Below are 24332 nucleotides of genomic sequence, written 5' to 3'. Positions count from 1 at the left end.
GAGAAAACTGTGTTCATTTGCTCTGCATAGAGTAATTATTAAAAAAAAAATAGTGCAACGCACACCCTCTGAAAGTATATTTTAAAATGTGTTAAATACCAGAAACAATAAAAATAGTTTAATATATACAGAAAGGTTTAGAATCTGTTTTTAAAGTATCGCAAAATGGGTGGAAGTCCTTTTTTTCTGTTTGCTTTATAATAATTCTAATCTTAGAAGTTTTTCAAGTTTGTAATGATCTTAGCTCTGTTCCTATGCTCTACCCCCTCAAATTTCCTCTCTCACGTTTCTACCTAGGGCCAGAAAGGGCAAAAAGGACAGTAGGGAAAATGATAGCTACCGGGTTCTCCTGATTTACTCTCCTTCCTCAATTGCACTTTTCTTTGGTCCCACTTCTGTCTGCCTCCACAGTGCACCTGGCTGACAGATGAACTTGGGCACACACAAGCATGCCAACCATCATCCAGCATAACTTTACACAATGAGTATACAACATACTTTAAATATTTAAACTCTAGAGATGGAGAGAGGCCAAGAGGAAAGTGCAAAGAGAAAGAGCACAGATTTCTTTTATTGCCCTTCAGAGCTTCTGTATTACCTCCATTAGCCTTTGGGGCTTACAACGTGTTTTCTTCAATTCAGAATAGGGTTGAACTTCACCAAAATTTTCTAGTCCTTGTCCAGCAAAAGCCCAGGGCTGGGGTTCTGAATAGCTGATGGTTTCAATTCTGGGTTGGCTAATGTCAGACTGAATTTCCTATTACAAAGAAAAACAAAACCCACCTGTCTTAACCTGTAGCCTGGGATCTTCTATCCCTTTAAGATGAAGAGACCTGAGGGAGAGGTGTAACCTGTTTCTCTTGGAAGCTAAGAAGCGGAAGCAAAGTTATCCTCCACTGTCAGGCCAGGATAGTAGGAATAAACCAATTCTCACAAAAGCCTTACCCATAACTGTATTATTTTTGGAATAAACTGCAAATGGTATTCACAACACACATCATCCCTCTCTTCCATTTCCCTCTTTTTCCTGGAGATAAATTATAGGCAGTAACAGAACGCTTGGCTCATTTGGGATATTAATACCTTTCAAGTTACAATCAAAAGCTGGGTGAAGGGTAGAGAGATCCCATTGGTGGCTCAATGTTACAAAGTGAATCCAGAACAACAAAACTCACTTTGCTGACTCTTGATATGTGGATTCTCATTACGGGAAGGGAGTGAAAGCTCAATACCATGTTCCTCATGTAACGTGAGAAAATTGGAACAGCTAAGGGCTGTTTTTTTCCCTTCTGGTGACCACTTCATTAGGAAGAGAAAATAACCACAAAGGGAAAACAAATCAAAATGTATAATAATGATACAATGCGTGGCTAAGTACAATTCATAAATTTAATGGGACCACTGGAATTAGATAATGAAAAAGGCTCTAATGTTTGCTATGAATTTGACAGTTCACAGAAGAAGGATTTTTCTGAAAAGATACATGGAAGTATTTTTAAACTAAATTGAATTGTATTTTAAATGTGCTGGGTGAGGTATCAGTTTAATAATGTGTTGGTGAACTAGAGGTCCTGGGGATGATAACGTTTGTTAATTTGTAAGCTACATGCTAAAGGTGTCCACCTAGCATCATAGAAACAATTGTTGGGATTTTCTTAAATTAGGGTAAAAGTGTATTTAGTGTGTTTGAGGGGTACTTAAGGTAGAAGGCCCTATTTTTCCAGTGTTTAAAATAGTGGTATTATTGGAGCGCCTGGGTGGCTCAGTTGTTAAGCGTCTGCCTTCAGCTCAGGTCATGATCCTGAGGTCTTGGGATCGGGCCCCGAGTCAGGCTCCCCGCTTCGTGGGGAGCTTGCTTCTCCCTCTCCCATTCCCCCTGCTTGTGTTCCCTCTCTTGCTGTGTCTCTCTCAGTCAAATAAATAAATAAAAATCTTTAAAAAAATAATGGTATTATAAACTGCTTTGAGTAAAATAATAAAATTTGGAGAAGCTGCGCTAAAAAAAATGTTGGTGGGAAGAAGTTCTAAAAAGCAGCTGAATTCTATATTCCCTTGTAATCAATTTCTATAGTCCTTTGTAACTTCTATTTCACAGATGAGTGATGACTGGCTTTAATGCCGAGGTTTGAATCCTAACCCGATGTCTGTCACTACTCTGTGTCCTTGACACTTTTCTTTTCAATTTATTGTTTTATTTTAGAGAGAGGTGGGGGAGGGGAAGGGGGCGAGGGAGAGAGAGTCCTAAGCAGACTCTGCACTGAGTGCAGAGCCCCACATGGGTCTCCATCTCAGGACCCTGATATCACGACCTGAGCCGAAACCAAGAGTTGGAGGCTTAGCCGACTGGGCCACCCAGACACCCCACATTGTTTACATTTTTAATGCCCCATTTAATTATGTGTAAAACAGGACTGATAATCCCTCCCTCATTGTTTGTTTGATTGTTTTTGGTAAGGATTAAATGAGAAAATGTGTGAAGCATCTGATTTAATAAAAGCAGAGTAGTAATACGTTTTCCAATGATGTTAACATTTTTTGGATCTAAATCCATTTTCTTGGCCATCACAGAAAAGTGAATGAAATATAAACAGACAATATCACAAATACAAACACCTATGTAATGCCTACCAGATCAAGAAACAGAGTAGCAGGAGTATACAGAGTCCGCTTCCAGGAGATTTATTTATTCTAGGGGGCAGGGAGGGGCAGAGGGAGAGAATCTTCAAGCAGACTCTGCACTGAGGGTGGAGCCGGGGGCAGGGCTCGATCTCATGACCATGACCTGAGCCAAAACCAAGAGTCAGACACCCAATCCATTGAGCCACCAAGGCACCCCTGCCTTGCCTTTTAAGTAGAATTTATTTAAGTGAGAAGCATAGGGCATGGAAAATATTATATTTCGAAAGTCCTAGGAATCCACAGGTATGGACGAATTACTAAAAGCTTTTGGAAAAAAATATGTATCAGGATGTATTATAAATATATTTAAGTATATCATTAAGCAGGAAGGGGGCACTTAAATCCAAAAGAAAATCAGATGGAGTATTTAGAGACTCCTCAGACCCTAATGAAAACTCAAGGCTGAACATAATTGTAAACATTTCTGGGAGAGCTTTTAAGAAATGCCACGTAATACTGGACCTTAAAAATAGCAAGTGCACATTCTCCCTTTTCTTATCTTAGTCATCCTGGAGGTTTTTAGTGAAAAGTAAGTTCTAAGATCCAATTCAAAGAATAGGAAATTAGTTTTCAGACTTTATTGTTTGAAGAGGAACAGTCTAACATTTTTAAAAGAATATTTTTATATTAAAGATATTTCAAATTTTATCTATTTTTTATTTTTTTATTTAAATTCAATTAGCCAATGTATACTACATCATTAGGTCAGACATTTCTAATTTTAGCATCTAACTAGGTTGAAGTCAGTAGAGTTGGATTTCAGTGCTTCTCTTCCATTCACTAGCTGTCATTACTAGCCACTCTGAACCTCAGTTTCTTCCTTTGCAAAATAAGGATATACAAGCTATTTTTTTTTTTTTCGCAAGGGATCATGGTGAGGATCAAGCGAGATGATATTGCAAACTTTCTGAGCTGTAAGGCACTTACAGAAATATTATTATATTTTCATAATAAAAAATGGAATGTCTATTAGCTGCTTACTTTAGACCAGGTATTGATTAGAGTACTTCTACATACATCATTTCATTTAGTCTTCAGAACACTGTGATGTCAGTATGATGATGATGATGATGATAAAGTAAGTGCTTATTATGTTGATTATTTTTCACAGGTTATTCATAATAGAAGTCAAAATTTTAATATAAATCTAATTTTAAAATCTTTCCCCCATATCCTCCTATGAGTTGTGGCACTTCCACATTTCAGAGGCAGAATGATAATGCCTGGATTAAAAGTCTGGACCAGGGTTTCAACCTCAACTCTCCTACTATCTAACTATGTCATTTTTTCTACACATTCTCCCAGCCAGATGTTTCATTTATATAATAAGGGAATATAAGGAAAGAATATCCTGAAATCTGAGAGTCTTCCTGATTTTCCCTAATTTTGGATTAATAGGAAGAAGGGCATCATTAAAGTGTTGTGAAAAAAAGGGATATTGATTTAAATGTTTTCAAGTGGAGGTCCCTGCTATTTTTAAGGTCCAGTATTACGTGTTTAGAGTATAATCAGTAACATCATTTTCATAATAAACATTCCAAATTATGTCTTTATAGAAAACATATTTTCTTAAACAGGTTAAAGAAATCAGCCAGCTCTACGTGCCCTATATTTACAATATTTTACTTAGCAATCCATATAAAATATCTGAAATATATATAAATATTTCAACTTGTCAAAAGCTAAATGATCTTTGAAATAGTGGAATAGTGGTATGTGGCTTGACAAAGTTTTTGCATGGCATTTCCTTAGAAGAAAGAAGAAATAAATATTATACAGAAAATAGAACTCACTCTAGGTTTAGTATATAATCCAAAGAAAACTAACTTTTGGAATAAAAAGTATGGTATTATCGATTCAGTATTATATCTCTAGATTTTTATTACTTTAAAGATGTAGATCCATTTAAAAAATCACTACTTTATGTAATAATTCAGATGCTTGTTATTTGCTTTTTTTCAGATTCTCCTTAATAACACCAATACTAAAAAAGGCTACTATGTTGACCTCAGCCAAAATTCTGTTGATTTCAAATTTGTTTAGTTTACTATTAATTGGAAGTCATGGGAAAGAAAGTCTAGAAAGAAACACAACACAAAGCATTGCAGCAGACCTAAAAACAATGGGAAATGAATCTGTTCCTTTGGAAAGTGATGCAAATTTAAGCTCAGATAAAGAAAATAGAGAAACCTCCAATCCCGAGGCAAGTAATTCCCCTCTTTGGGACCCATTAAATAAACGCCATGGAACAACAGAAGTCTTCAGCAATTCATCAACGAACAACTTTTCTAGGAATCCAGGACCTATGCCTACGTCTCCCACAAGCCCTCCTCTGATCCATAGCTTTGTTTCTAAATTGTCTTGGAACTCATCCATAGCAGATGAAAATCCTCTTCCAGTCTCAGCACCTCCCAAAGCTACATCTGCTATATCTTCAGAAAAGTTCACTTGGTCTTCAGCCAGTGATACCATAAACACTCCTGGCAACAGTTCCATTTCAGTTAGTGTCCTCCCTGCAGCACCAAACACCACGTCCGTGACCCCCACGATAACAAAACCAGAAGAATGGCTCACCACATCCAATGATAGCTTCATAGGGTTTACCCCCTACCGAGAAACAACAACTCTACAGCCCACTTTAAAGTTTACCAATAATTCAAAAATCTTCTCAAATACATCAGAAGAAGGTAAATATAAATGGATTTAACTTTCCTTTCGTGTGAAACTGAATCTCGAACTAAGTCATGCAGATTACAACTAAATAATGTACCATGTTGAAAAAAAAAAAAAAAGACTACAGCCGCACAGGTGGTTCTCATTTTGGGGGGCATCCAAGACATTCAGTGGAAAGAGTGAAGGGATTTCAGGCTTCAGGCAGCATATAGTACTCACTACTGTATGGGAACATAACGAGTCAGCAGGACAAAATTAGAGGAAGGTTAGGTTGAGGTAGTAGTACAGTTTTGAGATATGGTGCAGTGATTTTCACTGAATCTGAGAAAACTGCCTGAAATGTCCCATGCTTTAGGAACAATATGCAACTGAACTTTAAAAACATATGTATGTGAAAATTGAATAAAATAAATGAATTTATAAATTATCTGATACCACATAGCAATCACAGGAAAACAGAACACTGATTTTTTTAAAAAATGTAAATAAACTCAACAAAAGGAAATCCTCCTGAATTTTTAGTTTAGTACCTAATGAACACCATAAAAATGGAATGTAGCTGTGAGTATCACAAGAAAAGCATATTATGGGAACATTTTTATGTTTCACTTAGGGATTATGTCAAGTTTTAAAACATAAAACAGAGAAGATCTCTAATATAATGAAAATTCATCATGTTTTGTTTTTTCAGGTCTACCCAAGTTTTTGTTTCCCTGAAATTTGTTTTTCAAGTTTTGGGTTAAATTCCAGTGAGTTAACATACAGTGTAACGTTGGTTTCAAGGGTAGAATTGAGTAAGATTCATCACCTACATATAACACCCAGTGCTCATCACAAGTGCCCTCCTTAATGCCCATCCCCCATCTAGCCCATCCCCCACCCACTTCCTTCCAGCAAACTTGTTTGTTCTCTATCCTTAAGAGTCTCTTGTGGATTGCCTCCCTCTCTCTCTTTTTTTTCCCCCTTCCCATATGTTCATCTGTTTTGTTTCTTAAATTCCACATATGAGTGAAATCATATGGTATTTGTCTTTCCCTGAAATTTTTTAAAAATTCTCTTTTTTCCCCCATGAATCCAATGACTTGCAATACAACTTACTTTCAGATTATATTAATGATGTAAACACTACATCATACATACAAATTCCTACTTGAAAGTTGTTAGTGTACAGGAAAAGTTTTAAATTTTGAAATCTAGGCTTTATAATAGCACTGCAGCTAATAGATTGTAAGTACATATATTTTCATTTTAGCTATAATTTTAACGTATCCTTTCATTCATACATACTCTTATACTACATCAGAAAGAGGTTTTTTTTCTTTGTTTTTTTTTTTGAGATAGTGCAAGCAGAGTGGTGGAGCGGGTAAGAAGGAAAGAAAATCTTAAAGCAACTGCACACTCACCATGGAGCCTCACGTGGGGCTCGATCTCACAAGAGTGAGATCATGACCTGAGCCAATATCATGAGCCAGACGCTTAACTGACTGAACCACCCAGGCGCCCCTACATCAGAAAGATTTTTAATAAATATTCTCTCTCTCTTGCCTCTCTAAACGCAACATACATACTAAGAATACAGAGTACTTATGCCCACCATTGCTCTTTAATCAAAAGAAAATTAGTTGACTTTGTTTTGCTTTTATTTTTGTAGTAATTTTGCTGTTATGCTTCTAGTGTGTAGGTTAATTTTTTTATAAATGGGTTTTAATATAGAATTACAGACTTTATAAGACCCCTCACCCACTTAATTAATAACATTCTCATGAAATTTTTTAAAAAACTCCGAAAATACAATACACTAAATATAAGTTCAGGGAGCAATACAGAGTTTGTTAATAACGAACTTAGTCTTCAAATAAGGTACTTAGTAAAAAGGGATGATAGAGTAAAATTTTGGGCTCCCTTAAACTCAGACCTACACATCTGTTCTCAGTGTGCAAGACACTGCAAACATCTTGCTTTGGTCTATCTACTGTATCTGGAAATATCCTATATCAGGATATACTGCTTTTCCCTTAGAGTGCCTTTTCAGTTGGGGTTTTGTGGATTCATTTTCTATCACCCACTTACTCCCATTAGCTTTTTACTTTTCAGTTATTATAGAAACAAGTTCAAGGTTCATTTCATCATTAATGTTCATTAGAGATTCAGAGTTGATTAAAAACTTAATATAGCACTCAACATAGAAATTAGATCTTAATGGAGCATATACATGGTATTTCAGTACTATTGTTGTTAAAAAAGGAATGAGAGACAGTTATAATACTAAGAAGTATTTCAACGTAATTAAAAATTTGAAGTATGGTTTTATCGGGAGGTGTATTTGCCAATATATCCCAAATACTCAGCACTTGACAAAATACACACACACACATCACCATTATCTAATTAAAAAAAATATATTGTTTAAACATTCTTTGTTATAAAGTCCAATGTATATATTTCTCTTCTTTGAAAAATTATTTTATATTTCTTTATCTGTTAATTATTTTTTTCTTTGTTCTCTAGAGAATAAAAATACAGGAGTAGTATTTGGGGCCATCTTAGGTGCTATTCTGGGTGCTTCATTGCTTAGTCTTGTTGGCTACTTGCTGTGTGGAAAAAGGAAAATGGATTCATTTTCCCATCGGAGACTTTACGATGACAGAAACGAACCAGGTAAAAGCAACTTTTAGGACCTCACCTGCACACGGTGGTTTTAATTAAATGAGGATACCAATGTTCACTACATTATCTAGAAGGGAGTTGGAGATTTATATGACAGAAACAGACTAAAGATTTATTCTGATCTACTCTCTGTTTCTCAAAGAACATAACCAAAATACTTATGGACCTGTGGATGGAATTTTAAAGCCATTTGGAACTGTGGCTCATTGCATCACAATTAGTTTTAAATAAACCAAATCCCAGAACCTAAAACATGTCTATAGAACTGGAAGAGAATGCCATTGAGGAAAAAAAATGGGCAGTTTTGTTAGCAAGTAACTGCAGAGCCATATTCTCTGCCATTGTTGGAGCTCTTAGCAGCAGTAACTTGAACAATGACTTATTCCAATTTGGAGTTCTTCTAAAGTTTACACAGATGCAGTAGCCCTCAATCAATTATCTTAATGAGTCTCTAAAACAGAATCTATAAAAAGCCATATATTTGGGTACATAAAATCACAGTAACGCAGGAATTTGTCACTCATGTGATAGAAAAGACCAACCGTAATGTCTATGAATGAGAAATGTGTCTGCTAAAAATAAAGAACTGGATTTGTTCTTAATATAATACTAATTAGAACAGAAATGAAATAATTTCAAATAATTGACTCATCTTTTTTTATATACTTCAGGAAAAAAAAAATGTTTTCTGTTCTACAAAGGACTCTTGCCACCATAAAAAAGAGTTAAATGCCCCTGGTACATCCTGTTGATAAAGTCTTGTTGATTTTACTAAGTTCAGATCATGACTGACATATTGTTCATCTTTAGAACCAAATCCATTAATTGTAAATTTAACTGAATTCTATTTTCGGGGTTTCTAGCAATCCATATAAAATAAAAAGTGGCACTTTTCAAAATTAAAGGATAGGATTTCAGACAACAGGGATTTCTATACTTTTTTTTTTAACCCCAGAATCGTTTCTTTACCTGTAATCACATGCAAAAGCTCAGTCTATCAAACTGATACAGTCTAAGATGTTGTGATTAAGGCATAATGGAATAACTCAATCACAACACCTCCTTTTCTCCTTCAAGAGAGCTTTGAGAAACCTCCCCCAAGTCCCTAAGGTTACTGGGCACCCAGTCTGTAAACAGAAGGTGTAAAGAATAGGTAGGATATGAGAATACCTAACTGAATAAATAAATCACTAATCTAACTAGTAATTAGTCACTGCCTTAATACTTAAAGATACCTAGCACATGCCAAGTTTTCTTTGAAAATAAATTCAATATCATTAAGGAAGTAAGAATTGGCTGTTCATTGAAAAAGTAAAAAATAATCTTATATCATTAATCAGAGAATGTCAAGTGCATGATAACTAGGATCTATCACAAAGAAACATAAGGTTTTACAAATAGTTTTCTTCCATCTCCATCTTCCCTGGCTCAACCATAAAGATATTGAGACACTTAGAAAAATAATGACACTGATTTAAAATTAATGCTCTTCAGTTTTTAAAAATTATTTTTTTACACCAGAAGTAAAAATTCTGAACATGTTCACAAGGCTCTGAATTCACAAGATTCAAAAGTCAATGAGACATATGTCTGTCTGTCCTTCATACAAAGTACCACTCTACTTTTGTTGTGATTTCTCCCCTAGTTCCCTTATTTTTGGTTCACCTGGAGTAAAATTATTTTAGAAGTTAAACTGTTCTCTTAGTCTTAGAAAGAAATGTGTCATGAAAAATATAGACTTACTTAAAATTTCAAAACCAATATCTGCAAAGCCTACACGAAAGATGTATCTACTTACTCATCTGGAACAATTGCTATAGTCTGGCAGATGCCTGAGCATGCATCTTCCAGACTGTCAACATAAAATAAATGTTTTTGTTACTTTTTTAGTTCTGCGATTAGACAATACACCAGAACCTTATGATGCGAGTTTTGGGAATTCTAGTTATTACAACTCAACTGTGAATGATTCATCTATGCCAGCAGGCCAAGAAAATGCACGGGACAGCATTCCTATGGATGACATACCTCAACTTCGTACCTCAGTATAGAGCTAAAGGGAAAAAGGCTTCTGACGGCAAATGATCGCCTACATCCTAGTCTTTTCACAAACCCATCTTCCAAAAGCTAAGACAAGATCACTGTCATGTGGCTATGCCAAGGAGAACTATAAAAGTATGAGACTAGTAGCAGAAACGCAGAGGATAAATCATCTAAAAGGTTTCATTTCTTACCATGTTTGGCTGTGCTGAATCATCTATCGAGTAACCTTAATTTGTACTTTGGTTTATTTTATTCTTAGTGGGAAATGGTTTATGGGAGTCAGGTAAAACTAAAAGGTTTCACGATGCTTTCCCTGCCTGTAATTTAACTAACTCTATTGTCCTAATTTCATGCATCAAGTTGGGCATTCCCTTGAAGGAAAACTGGAACAGTAATTTTTTTTTTTTTTTAATTTTGACTTAAGAAAGAGAGTATATGGAGTTTCTGTTCCTGGAAAATTAAGGTAATGGGAGTGAGAGACTTCTCTCTAGTACATTTTACTTTCCTGTCTCAGCACATACATGGTCCGTCCCTTGAATTGCCAGACTGACAATGACTTTGCATTCAATGGGGCCACGGTAGGAAACCTGACTCTACCCGGGAAAGGGATAGGTTCTCTTCAAAGGCTGGGGAATCCTAACCTGTCAGATTTCTTTTACGACTCAATTAATTGGGTGCTTTAAAGAGTCAATGAGAAACACGGTGAAAAAAGTCAGCCAAAGCATATACCTGTACATAATTTTTACAGTCTTAAGATGTTAAATAAGAACAAGATTTATTATGTATTAGATATTATTCCTTAATCATATATGGAATAGATTCTATATCTGTAAGTGTATAAAGTGTAATGTTAAAAAAATAGACAAATAGAAACATAATGCAAACGAAACATTTTCTGAGCATCACTTTTACACGCAGTACACGCAGCATCATTTGGATTCTAATATGTTTCAGTTTGTTTTTAATCACCACCTGCATTCGGCAGGAAAAATACACTCCTTAGTATAGGAAGGTCAAGGCTTTAGGGACTAGAGGATTAGAGCAGGGGTTAAATTCCCAAAGAAGCAGTGAATGTGTGAAGAGGGCAAACAAAGCAAGAGATTTCATTGTTGAGTTGATACACAGGGTGTGTGTGTTTGTGTGTGTGTGTGCATGTATGTGAAGAAACAACAACAGCCTCAGAAAATGGGGACAAGCAATTAACAGAAGAACATACTTACCCCATATTGCCATAAAAATAGCAAAGAAGACCGTCCCTCCATTATCAAACAAATATGTCACCTTAATGGAAAATGAAGCAAAAATATTAGCCACAAACTGATTATAATAATCTAGTGATTACAGTGTACATTTAGGTTCTATGGTCTTTTTTCCAAATGGAATCCCATTATTTTATGGTTTATAAATATAAGATATGAGATCCTTTCATGCGTCCTGCAGCTGTTTCATATGATGTTTTCATGGGGAGAGGTGAGGAATCAACATTTTCCCCCTGTTCTTCTTTCTTCCCTCTTATTCCCTGTGGACTTCACCTTCATTTCTGCTAGAAAGGGGTGCTAGCACCCTGAGGAAGTACGGTGGGCCGCCGATCAGCAGCTAGGGTTGGCTTTTCAGTTGAGGTACCCCTCGCGGCACCTCCTGTCAGCCAGCCTTCTAGGACTGGGAAGTTCCGGAGTGCAGGACTCACCAGCGAGGCGGCACCTTCAATGGAAAGGTATCACAGTGCTCGCCCTACTTTCTGACATCTTTCAGAGTGTGCCATGGGACCACTAGTGGCTACGATGTTTTTAAGAGGTTTCATATATCATGAAACATTTAGGATATAGTCCAAGTGTCTCTTTGAATCAGACATTATCTGAATTTTTATAAAGAACAGTATACAGTGGTATGATGTTACTGAATACAATATTCAGGCTTGCAAGGATTGTTTGATTTTAATAAATTATAAATTCAGCTTACCTTGCTTCTTTTCATTTGCATAATGCCTTCCCTATAGTTACATTTTATATTTATAGTGAGGGCTATTAAACCAATACAGCTGAAGAAATATATGTTTCACGGTCATCTACGTAGGTACCATAGAAATTACAGGGAAAACAGGGACGCTATCCTCACAGGAGAGAAAGGCCAATTGGGGGCTCAAGAACATTATTTTAAGGGAAGTGGGAATAGAGTGGTGTCCTCTTTGTGCAGTCTACAGTCCAGAGGCTGGTCAATGAGTGCATTAATACTAATGTGTATTTTAATTGCAACATCTGAGACACACTGCAAAACAATAGGTAAAACAGATAAAGGCAGGGTGTGTTTTCCTGTAAAATAAAACATTACTGAAAGTATCATTATACAAAACGTGCTCCTTTCAAAAGCTTGTGGATAGGTGCAAGATGTCCTAGTTAGCTCTAAACTTCTATGGTTGCTAAGGCTTGGATTTCTAAAAATGTTATAAGAATTGGTTTTCACCACAATCATCACTATATATTACATACAGGCGGGAAAATGGCCATAAAGAAATTCCCTACAGAGCTCATAAAATTACACCCAGTGGGGGAATCCAGCATTTTAGTTTCCAAGAGCATCCCACAGAGACACCTGCTATTGCCAAAAAGGTAAATGGCTGTCTGATTTCCTTCAGAACAGACCCAGTGAAGGAAACATCCTCTTCAAGTGTTAGGACAGAGACTTTACACAGGGACTTAAAGGTCATCAAGAAAACATGGCTCTCCCCCTGCTCCAGAAACAGCAGTGCTTTTAGAAAAGGGACAAATACAAAGCCATGCTTACCAATAATTGGGTTGCAGGGCTATGATTTGTCATAGCGTAAGCCATATTTTCCTTAAAAAAGCTTTTCATTTTTTTTTCTTCTAAGTTTGTTCACACATCTTTCAGGCATTTTTTTTTACTCGATAAATAAAACATTCATTTTTTTAGAAACACATCCATGAGACACGGTAAGGTATACATGTAATAGTCATGTAATGTGAGATTACATATATGTAATTCGAGATAAAGCTAAAGTAGGAGTTACGGAAAATGTCAGAACTTGCCCTAAGGATGGGTATAAAAGCATAAAATCATTGTGTTAGAGCCACTAAGATATGACAGGTGGGATGGGCTATGATATGTGGGAGGCCACAGACCTAAGAAGAATAATCTGAAGCCTGCAGTTATAGCTGGAGTTGCTAAGGGTTGCATTTACAGCGCTGATACATGAGCTGTTGAATGAAAATGGGGATAGAGAGAAGGAAGAGTCAAGCAGAGCATGGATGGCTCAAGCTTCGACTGTGGGTATTTGTCAAGAGAATAAAAGGGGAAGAGGCCTTCTGCCTATTAGGAAAGAGACCCTTGCCCTGTAAAAGAAAGCTCCAGGTGAAATCTCAAGAAAATCCCCAAAGCAACGTAACAGGCTTTTCCAAAAGCAAAAAGGAAGCACATCCTATCTACAAGTATATATTTGCAATGAATAATTTTCTTAGAAAAATAGCTTGCCTTTATGCATAGGGAGACCTATGGACAAGCATTTTATTCAACATTGTCAATGTGAGTAGGAATAATATATAAAGACAAAAGCAAACTAAGCCTCAAACAAAACTATGTTTAAGCACAAATTCTCCATTATGTTTGACATCTGATTTCTCTTGGAGAGCTGAGTGTGGCTAGAAATCAATAAATGTGGTTATTGTTTAAAGAGGTAAATTATTTATTAAGTTGGAAGCTTACAGTCTTGGTCTCTTCTACTGTAGTTGCTAGGTCTGTCTCTAAAATTGTGTGATGGATTCAGGGTTGCATTAGCCTCTGGAAACTGCCCCTTACATTCCATTAAAACCCCTCTGGGCCAAGGAGAACAAAGCACTTCTTAGATTCGACCCTGCAGGCCAGGCTACTATGTGGGAAGGAGAGCAAGGAGTTGGAATTTAGGCTGGAGTTCAGGCCTCTCTCACTTCCTCAGTCCTTAAGAATTCTAAGCCTTACCCTTGACCAGTGGATTCTGAATTGTAGGACATTGGGCCCAGGAATCTATTTCTTAACAAATGTCTTACGTGATTATTATACTGACTTTTCCATGAAGTTTCTTAAAGAAAAAAATAGCCTCTGTCTTATTTCTGTTGTAGCCTCAATATCGGTATATGGTCTGAGGCTCATACTTGGTATTGCATAAATGTTTACTGAACAAGTAAAAAAAAAAAACAAAAACCCAGAAACTGATAACTATTATAAACAAGGCTAACCTCAAGGGCAGAGTCACTTTTAAAATGATATGAAAAAAGAATGCAGAACCCTTCTCATGATTTCACCTAAAATAAGAAAGCTTAGCATAATGCAAATTGACATTATGGTGTCAGATGCTTTTAAATGAATGTGCACATATCACTGAATTACTTAGTTGCAAAAAATTTTTAATCCCCATACTTGTAAATATTAAAAATGATGTTAATGTACTTAAATGTTAAACTAACCTATGTTAAAAATATGTTAATGTACTTAAATATAACTTTTATCACATGATGGGACCAATTTTGTTCCATGGAACACATCCTTTAAATTATTAAGAAAATAATTATGTGTACACACACATACTTTTCAATAACATGACATTTAATTTTGTTTCTTGTCCAAAGTGGTGATGGATTCCATAAGGAGTTAAGTTTCTAGATGATGTGGCTAGATGATCCTAGACTGATTGGCCTGTTTCTTTGGTAATAACCTGTCCCTTTATTTCTGACTCTGTCCATCAAGTAACTTCTAGATGTTTAAGTATACAAACTGATATTAAAAAAGAATGTCATTTCTATCAATAAAGGAAGAGTAATTCTGATTTTTAAGGTATAAAACAAGTAGCTACAGTTTATCTTAGCCAGAAAAAAATACAGTAGATACTAAATATTTCATCCTGGTGGGATTTATTTTTTGCATTGTTCCAGAAGTTAATAATCTCCTCTGTAAGGTAACTTTCCACCTTCCTTATAATAGTTATTAAATGAATTCTTTCTTAGTCAGACATGTCTCTATACATACCTTTTTTCTAAGAAAAGGAAGGATGTAGATATTACATAATGACAAAAGCCCCTTATATTTAGTGTTTCCTTGGACAATTTCTTTACTTTATCACTCTGCCATTGTGGATGTTTCTTATTTTTAGTATTCAGATAACGCCAGCATGTTTTATTAAATCTGTCCAAGTAAAAGTAGAAATAACATATATATGGATTTGCTGGTATCTCTAAGGCTGTCATATGTCCTTGAAATGCATGTGTTAGGAGAAGGACATGTATATATATATATATACACCCCTAATGATTTTAATACGCTTGGCTTTTGCAAAAAGTATTCAGAAAATGCTTCCCCAAATAAGACATATTTATGGAAATATTTAAAAATAATTCAAAACTAAGCATACTATTAGAAATTAAACTGTAAATAAAACAGATTTTCCTCATGGCTTGCATGCAAAATAATTCAGGAGCTAATTTTACTAAGTTTTAGTTTCATAGTAGGATATTGAGTGATTTCTGAGTTTATACCCTGCCTTGTCAAAATTAATTGTATGGAGACCTCTACTTCTGAACAAGATGGGGTAACAGAGATTGATTTTACCCCATTCTGGAAACAACCAAAGAATGAACAAAATACAGAGGCAAAAGATTTCAAGACAGTGGATTTTGGGCAAGAAGGGCAATGATCCCTGAGAGGTGGGAAATGAATGAGGTGAGCATTAGGATTGCCTCACATTATCATGCTGAAAGAGTTGGCAGGATGCAGATAGTACCCAGTGAGCATGTCTGTGAGGAGACTACCCGAGGAAAGGACCACCTTAAATGAGTACCAGCACACCCATTCCCACCAGCCAGACTGGAAATCCTTCATTTGCAGTGCATCGGGTACTGTACACAGACAGATATTACTTTCATTGTGGGGGAAAATTCATGCTGGTTACACTACTGCTATGAACCCAGCTCATAAGCCTTAAAAGCAAGACCCAAAAGGTCCATATTATTTCCAAGTAACTAAATCACAATAACTCTATACGTCCATGCAATAGTTAGAATTAAAGACTGGCCATCCTGAGGATTAGTGACTATATGGAAAACTGGAATTCTCATATACTGTGGATGGGAAAGTCGAATGGTATAAATGCTTTGGAAAGCATTTTGGCAATCTCTTAGAAGATTAAACATCCACCTATCATATAATCTAGTCATTTTACTCTTAGGTGTTTACCCAAGAGAAATAATAGTGCCTGTCTATATGCAGGCTTATAGATGAATGTTCAGAGCAGCTTTATGTAAAATGGTAACTCAAAACAACCCACAGGTCCATTAATAGAGAAGCGGATAGACAAATTCTGGTATAGCTGTGTAATGCAATACTATTCAGCAATAAAGAGAAATGATCTACTGATTAAGTGTTACAACATGGATGAATCTCAAAATAATTATGCTGAGTGAAAGAAGCCAGGAAAAAACCCAACACCACACACTGTATGATTCCATTTACATAAGAGTCTAGAAAATACAAACTTATCTATAAAGAAAGAAAGTAGTTGGTTGCCTCAGCACAGGATTGGAATTGGGGAGGGGTGGGAGGTTAGGATTACAAGAGGCAATGAGGATTCCACATTCATTATCTTGATTGTAGTGATGGTTTCAAAGGTGCATATATAATGTCAAAATGTATCAATTAATACATTTTAAATGTGTGCATTCTAAAGAAGACATCCAAATGGCCAACAGACACATGAAAAAGTGCCCAACATCACTCGGCATCAGGGAAATCCAAATCAAAACCTCAATGAGATACCACCTCACACCAGTCAGAATGGTTAAAATTAACAAGTCAGGAAACGACAGATGCTGGTGAGGATGCAGAGAAAGGGGAACCCTCCTACACTGCTGGTGGGAATGCAAGCTTGTGCAGCCACTCTGGAAAACAGTATGGAGGTTCCTCAAAAAATTGAAAATAGAGCTACCATACGACCCAGCAATTGCACTACTGGGTATTTACCCCAAAGATACAAATGTAGGGATCCGAAGGGGTATGTGCACCCGATGTTTATAGCAGCAATGTCCACAATAGCCAAACTGTGGAAAGAGCCAAGATGTCCATTGACAGATGAATGGATAAAGAAGATGTGGTATATATATATAATGGAATATTATGCAGCCATCAAAAGGAATGAAATCTTGCCATTTGCAATGACGTGGATGGAACTGGAGGGTATTATGCTGAGCGAAATAAGTCAATCAGAGAAAGACATGTATCATATGATCTCACTGATATGAGGAATTCTTAATCTCAGGAAACAAACTGAGGGTTGCTGGAGTGGTGGGGGTTGGAAGGGATGGGTGGCTGGATCATAAGACACTGGGGAGGGTATGTGCTATGGTGAGCGCTGTGAATTGTATAAGACTGATGAATCACAGACCTGTACCTCTGAAACAAATAATACAGTACATGTTAAAAAAAAAAAAAAGAAGAAGAAGAAGAAGATAACAGGAAGGGAAAAATGAAGGGGGGGAAATTGGAGGAGGAGACGAACCATGAGAGACTATGGACTCTGGGAAACAAACTAAGGGTTCTAGAGGGGAGGGGGGAGGGGGGATGGGTTAGCCTGGTGATGGGTATTAAAGAGGGCACGTACTGAATGGAGCACTGGGTGTTATGCACAAACAATGAATCATGGAACACTACATCTAAAACTAATGATGTAATGTATGGTGATTAACATAACACAATAAAAAATAATTAAAAAAATAAATAAATGTGTGCATATTATGTTAATTATGCTTCAATAAAACTGTTTTAAAGATAAATAGTAATCATTGTAAAATTCAGTTTCTCAAACTTGTATGCACATTGGAATCACTTGGGAAGTTTTTATTTATTTTTTTTTAATTTAAAGATTTTATTTATTTATTTGACAGAGAGAGACACAGCAAGAGAGGGAACACAAGCAGGGGGAGTGGGAGAGGGAGAAGCAGGCTTCCCGCAGAGCAGGGAGCCCGATGTGGGACTCAAACCCAGGACCCTGGGATCATGACCTGAGCTGAAGGCAGTCGCTTAACCAACTGAGCCACCCAGGCGCCCACTTGAGAAGTTTTAAAACAGACTGATGTCTAGGTTCCAAACCCAAAGGTACTGATTTAATTAATTGCTCAGGGGTGTGGCTTGGGCTTTAGAAGTTTAAAAAAACCCTTCAGGTGATTCTAATAGGCAGCAACTTGTGAATTTTAGTATGTTGTTTCCTTTTCCCTGTAAAATTAAAAGTATTGTAATGAGTGTTTGTGGGAAAACAGAAACTTAATCATGAGTAATAGAAACCATCATCTTCTCCTTAAAAGAATCTAGGTGTCATTTCAAGTGGAAGTTTATGTCTCTTATGACAGTAATCAGTTATAAAAACAATGGAAGACCAAAATATTCAAATAAAAATGCACTCATTTTGTCACTGCTGCAGAGTGATGGTCTATTCAGTTGTCAATGATATTGATTGTTGAAACTCTTGGGAATATTTAACTTTGGAGGACTTTTTACTATCTGCTTCTGCGAAAAAGTAGAGTTCAGGAAGGAGGGTCCACACGTACCTTGGCGTAGATACAGCTTTCGTTGAGTCTCTGCAGTGAACAGTTCTTGTCACAGAGAGGGCACATGAAGACTTCGGTGGCCTTGCAAATTTCTTGGCTTGAGAAACCAAAGAAGAGAAAGAAAGCATGAACCTCCACGTTTAAGAAGGTGCTTAAGGGGCACCTGGGTGGCTCGGTCGTTGAGCGTCTGCCTTCGGCTCAGGTCATGATCCCAGGGTCCTGGGATCGAGTCTCGCATCGGGCTCCCTGCTCTGCGGGGAGTCTGCTTCTCCCTCTCCCACTCCCCCTGCTTGTGTTCCCTCTCTGTCAGATAGATAAACAAAATCTTTTTTTAAAAATAAAAAAAAGCAGGGGCACCTGGGTGGCTCAGTCGTTAAGCATCTGCCTCGGCTCAGGTCATGATCCCAGGGTCCTGGTATCGAGCCCCGCATCGGGCTCCCTGCTCTGCGGGGAGCCTGCTTCTCCCTCTCCCACTCCCCCTGCTTGTGTTCCCTCTCTCGCTGTCTCTCTCTCTCTGTCAAATAAAATCTTTAAAAAAAAAAAAAAAAAAAAAAAAAAAGAAGGTGCTTAACCCCTCTGGCTAATCCTGCGGGAAGCAGCAAGGCAGGAGGAAAAGAAGAAATGGACACAGGGGGAGGGGTGAACAGGTCAGGAAGGATTTCTGTGGCTCCAACATAACTTTTTAGGATATTTGTGTAATAGAGATTTGTGTTTGCGTCTTTGTTTTTAGAAGTCTCTGCCAGGATACTGGAACGGTAATTCCTCTTGTGAGGAATGCCCGAGGGAGTTTTAACCAAGCTCACAGCTTGGAAGTGGCTGAGCTGAAATCAAAGCGGAATATCCTGATTTCTCAAGCCTGTTGATCTTTCTCCTGGATCTCACTGCCTTCGAATCACCAAAATGAACAGCATCCATAGTTCAGATGACTTCATAACTCCCACTACAGTCAATGGGTGCATTATGTTCATTGGAAATTTGAGGGAGTTGGTTTTTTTGCGGTATCTTGACACACAGACATGACAGTTGTTATTTACTGAATATGTATTGTATGTATATATATGTATTATATTCTCTATTAGAATTAAACTTTCTAATATTTGTCTCTTCAGTTTTATACCGACTACCTTTAAAGGTCTCAGCACCCATTATAGATGACCTTGTGACGCGAGTCGGATACCAATAACAATGTCTCAAAAGCTTCCCAGACTGAGAGTTCACAGCAACCTATTTTTATTTTTATTTTATTTATTTCTTTTTTTTTAAGATTTTATTTATTTATTTGAGAGAGAGAGAATGAGAGATAGAGAGCACGAGAGGGAAGTGGGTCAGAGGGAGAAGCAGACTCCCTGCGGAGCAGGGAGCCCGATGGGGGACTCGATCCCGGGACTCCAGGATCATGACCTGAGCCGAAGGCAGTTGCTTAACCAACTGAGCCACCCAGGCGCCCAACAGCAACCTATTTTTAAAATGTCTTGTGCTTTTACCTGTCATAGTGTCCCTTTCCCACTTAGTAGCCTCTAAATAAATTGTTTTTCACTAAATCTGCTTAGGAAATGTTGAAAGTAGTTTAAAGGCTTTTGAAAATACATCTGGAAATGCAGCTGTTTAATAAATAATAATACAAGTTTAATCGGCAGTGTTTACAGCACGATTTACTGTTTTTAAAGATAGATATACTCAAATGAAGCAAAAAGACAATGTATATGTATATCAACTCTCACTCCAAAGTAGGAATACATAGTAAGTAATAACATCATATAGTAATACCGCACTTTAAGGTGGGCAAAGGTGGGTTCATGTCCATTAAGTCTGGTCCTCACTGCAATCTCCTGCAATGGTAATTATCTCCACAACTCAGAGGAAACTGATGTTTAATTTAAGTAATTTGCTCACGTCATACTGCTAACAAGAGGTACTTCCGGGAACCAGGTTTAGGTTTTTGTGATTCTAGGTCCAGTTCCCCATTAACTATAACATATCTAAAAGAGAAAGCTGTATTTCATATTAAAAGCAACTTTCCAGTGAAGGGAATTAAGAGTACACTTATCATGAAAAGCTCTGAGTAATGTATAGAACTGGTGAATCATTATATTGTATACATGACACTAACATTACACTGTATGTTAACTGTACTTGAATAAAAAAAACCTCTGGCAAATAAAAAAAATAAAAGGAACTTTTCTATAAAACTAGTTTATTAATGGTGATGATAATCTTAAAGGTCTAATAAATACTATAATTCTCCTACTCTCACATACATCATCTTGCTAGTAATCAGGACATCTATATGAAGTAGAAGAAAAGCAAGTAAAACATTCATATTAAAAGACCAAAAGAAAAACAAGATTATACCTCCTCTTAGTTATACCATTAATTTGTAGGAATAAGAATTAACACAGACCTTGAAGGAAATTTTGATTAAAATTTCATAATTCACTCTGTTTCAAGAATGACACAGTGTGTCCTGCACTGAAATCTCATACTAAAAAGTACTAGAGTCAGTTTATACCACATCATTTTTCCCACCTCCCACATGGTCAAACAAAAGCACAAATCTATCAAAGCACCATGTCTAGAATCCCAATCCATCAGACTGAGTCCTATTTTTTAATTCCGGAATTATTAAACTCATTTTCTATAAGTTGTTCAAAGTTCAACTTGATATGTAACACAAAAAATAAACAACTTGTGACAACATATTTTTTAGCCTGAATTAAGGAAGTGAATACTATCACAAATTTCTTTGACTTAAGTTAACCACTAGAGGGAGGGAGAGTGTCCAGCATGAATGTTTCTTCATTTCGTTTGCACAGCCTGATAATAGAAACCGCCACTTGAATTGTGGCTTTCTTTCATTTTATGTCTATTGTTAGATATACACATCAAGGGCTGATTCAAAGGAAATAATAATTACCACCAACATAAGATAATGGGAGAGGGAGCGATTTGTCTTTTTTGGGGGTGGCTGTCTGGACCAGCTCCCAGGTCTTTATGTTTCCTGTGATCCTGTTAACATGACAAAGTACAGAAGAAGATGCTTGGTGATGTCCATTTTGAGGAAATGTGAAAATGTGAAAGTGGGTTTAAGGGAAGGCAGTATGAAAGCATGAGTAAAACATGATTTTAGAATCAGATATAATCATCGGGGAAAAGTAAATCAAATCACAAGATACTACTCTATATCTGTTAGGATTGCTATTATGAAGCAAAGCAAAACAAAACAAACAACATGTGTTGGCAAAGATGTGGAGATTTGGGGACATTTGCACACTGTTGGTGTGACTATAAAATGGTGCAGCCACTATGGAAAACAATATGGAGGTCCCTCAAAAAATCAAAAATAGAACTACCATAAAATCCAGCAATCCCACTTCTGGGTATGTATCTAAAAGGACTGAAACTAGGATCTAGAAGAGATATCTGCACTCCCGTGTTCATTGCAACATTATTCACAATAGCCAAGATATCAAAATGGCCCTGGTGCCCATCAAAAAATGAATAAAGAAAATGTCATATAAACACACAATAGAATATTATTCATCCTTAAAAAAGAAGGAAACCCTAACATACGCAGCAACATGAATGAACCTGGAGGACACTATGCTAAGTGAAATAAGCCAGGCACAGGACAAATGATGCATGATTTCACATATATTCAGTATTTAAAACAGTTAAACTCATAGAAACAGAACAGAATCATGTTGCCAGAGGGTAAGGGAGGGGGAAATCGGGAGTTGCTGTTCAACAGGGATAAAGTTCCAGTTATACAATATGAATAAACTCTAGAGATCTGTTGTGTGACATTGTGCCTAGAGTTAACAATACTATAGTGTGCATTTAAAAATTTGTGAAGAGGGTAAATCTAATGTCAAGTGTTCTTTCCACAATTTTAAAAAATCCAATAAAGGTTTAAAACTTAGCTGACCACTTACTACATACATTTCTCTGACCAAGTCACTTACCTCTCTGATGGAGATAATAACTAACTGGGATATTACATAAGGGATATTGATACTGTGCCTGGAACATCATAGGCCCTAGATAGACTATTGCTAAGGATGTTGTTAGGAGAGGGTTAAAGAGGTCCTTTATGACTTAACAGCTTTTGAAAACCTGGTCTGATGCTAAGGATCACTTAAATTTCTCAGTGAGTTCTAATGGCAAAGAGTAAAGGATGGACCAGAAAGTTGGGGCTTCTCCTCTTTGCCCTAGACCTGGAAAACCATTTTATCTGCCTTCTTGTTCATTTTCATATTCCTATGATATGTACTCTGCCAGGCAAACATCTGACCACATTTGGTTAGGTAAGACCAATGAACACATGTAAATATACATATGTACATGTACACACAGTAATAATCTACAACTTGATTGCTAGATAATTTTACAATTAACTACAAGGCAATTAATAAATATGACCTTAGTTTTCATGAACATAGTTGATAGAAACATAATAAACACAACCTAATCTTCAGATTTTTAACATTCTGTTACCTTGTAATAAAAAAAGAACTTAATAAAATAGTACTAAAACAAAGCAACACTAAATAAAAGCCCTGTGTCCTCCCATGACCTGCCATGATAACACCTCCAACTTAACCATGACTTAACTATGTCTGACACCTTGAATAGAAACTTTTTGAAATTTTGAAAGTCAAGATATTCAGTGATGCTTATCTTGGTTTAGAATAGAAAGTCTGACAAGATGTTAATTATAGTGTGACAGAGTAGCAGTGATATAATACCATAAAGCACTGAAGAAAAGAGTTTGCTAATGCCTTTTAAAACACTCCTTGTACTAAAGGTACTCAAATGCAAAGAGTCTAATTACTTTCTCGGTACATAAATCAATAGGAATGGCAAATCTATTCCTTTCATTGCCTTTTGTTCATTTTCAGCTTTGTAGGGGTAGAGGAAGGAGTCTATACCACATAGTAAAACTTTGTGAATATGTTCTCCATAGAACAAACTTCAACAGTAGCTACCCATGTACGAATCATTTTATGTCTCTATCAATTCATTTTAAAACAGTGGTTTTCCCAGGTTTCTTCCCATTCCGTTTTCCCTCCCTTCCCCTATGGAAGAAATCAGAGAGAAAGAGAGAGACAAACCATGAGAGACTCTTAAGTATGGGAAAGAAATTGAGGGTTGCTGGAGGGGAGGTGTGGGGGGGGAATGGGGTAATTGCGTGAGGGGCATTAAGTAGGGCACGTGATGTGATGAGCGCTGTGATATGTGACTGATGAATTACGGAACTCTGCATCTGAAACTGATGTACTATATGTTAGCTAATTGAATTTAAATAAAATAAATAAATAAATGAATAAAAATTAAAAAAAAAATAAAAGAGTGGTTTTCTAAAACCCTGAAGACTCTACCAAAAACACTGTTAGAACTAATACATGAATTCAGTAAAGCTGCAGAATACAAAATCAATATACAAATATCAGTTACATTTCTATACACTAACAATAAACTACCAAAAAGAGAAAAAGAAAACAATTCCATTTACAATTGCCCTAAAAAGAATAAAATAATTAGGGCTAAATTCAACTGATGAGGTAAAAGATCTAAACATTGAAAACTAAGACATTGATGAAAGAAATTGAAAAAGACACAAATAAATGGGAAGATATTTTGTGCTCATGGATTGGAAGAATTAATACTGTTGAAATGTCTATACTACCAAAA

At 36.5% G+C, this 24332-nt stretch overlaps 2 protein-coding genes across 3 annotated transcripts in view; one reads left to right on the top strand and one right to left on the bottom strand.

The window, feature by feature from the left end:
• The window catches only part of ANO3 (anoctamin 3), a 401618-nt gene that overhangs the window by 57677 nt on the left and 319609 nt on the right, over positions 1–24332 (bottom strand). The window contains exons 14-15 of the mRNA XM_035012465.1: positions 18642–18738; positions 11283–11343 (exon numbers count right to left, since the gene is read on the bottom strand). Of these exons, the coding sequence (XP_034868356.1) occupies positions 11283–11343; positions 18642–18738 (158 nt within the window). The remainder of the gene's footprint in view (positions 1–11282; positions 11344–18641; positions 18739–24332) is intronic.
• Positions 4664–10215, top strand: MUC15 (mucin 15, cell surface associated). Of its 2 annotated transcripts, XM_035012466.1 has the most exons (3): positions 4664–5366; positions 7861–8010; positions 9910–10215. In XM_035012466.1, exons 1-3 carry the CDS (start codon positions 4679–4681, stop codon positions 10068–10070), a joined length of 999 nt encoding a protein of 332 aa, XP_034868357.1. In that variant the 5' UTR covers positions 4664–4678; the 3' UTR covers positions 10071–10215. The 2 variants fall into 2 exon arrangements, with proteins under 2 accessions (XP_034868357.1, XP_034868358.1); XM_035012467.1 differs by lacking the exon at positions 7861–8010.

This window comes from Mirounga leonina, unplaced genomic scaffold, assembly GCF_011800145.1.
Source record: "Mirounga leonina isolate KUSES-001 unplaced genomic scaffold, KU_Mleo_1.0 Mir_166, whole genome shotgun sequence".
Classification (NCBI taxonomy): domain Eukaryota; kingdom Metazoa; phylum Chordata; class Mammalia; order Carnivora; family Phocidae; genus Mirounga; species Mirounga leonina.
This window is presented reverse-complemented; position numbering and strand designations above follow the sequence as displayed.

Bases quoted from the DNA above. Each gene is read 5' to 3' on its own strand.
- MUC15 (XM_035012466.1), top strand. From the start codon at position 4,679: ATGTTGACCTCAGCCAAAATTCTGTTGATTTCAAATTTGTTTAGTTTA. The intron at 5,367-7,860 runs GTAAATATAAAT...TTTGTTCTCTAG, and splicing joins CTCAAATACATCAGAAGAAG to AGAATAAAAATACAGGAGTA. The intron at 8,011-9,909 runs GTAAAAGCAACT...TTACTTTTTTAG, and splicing joins CGATGACAGAAACGAACCAG to TTCTGCGATTAGACAATACA.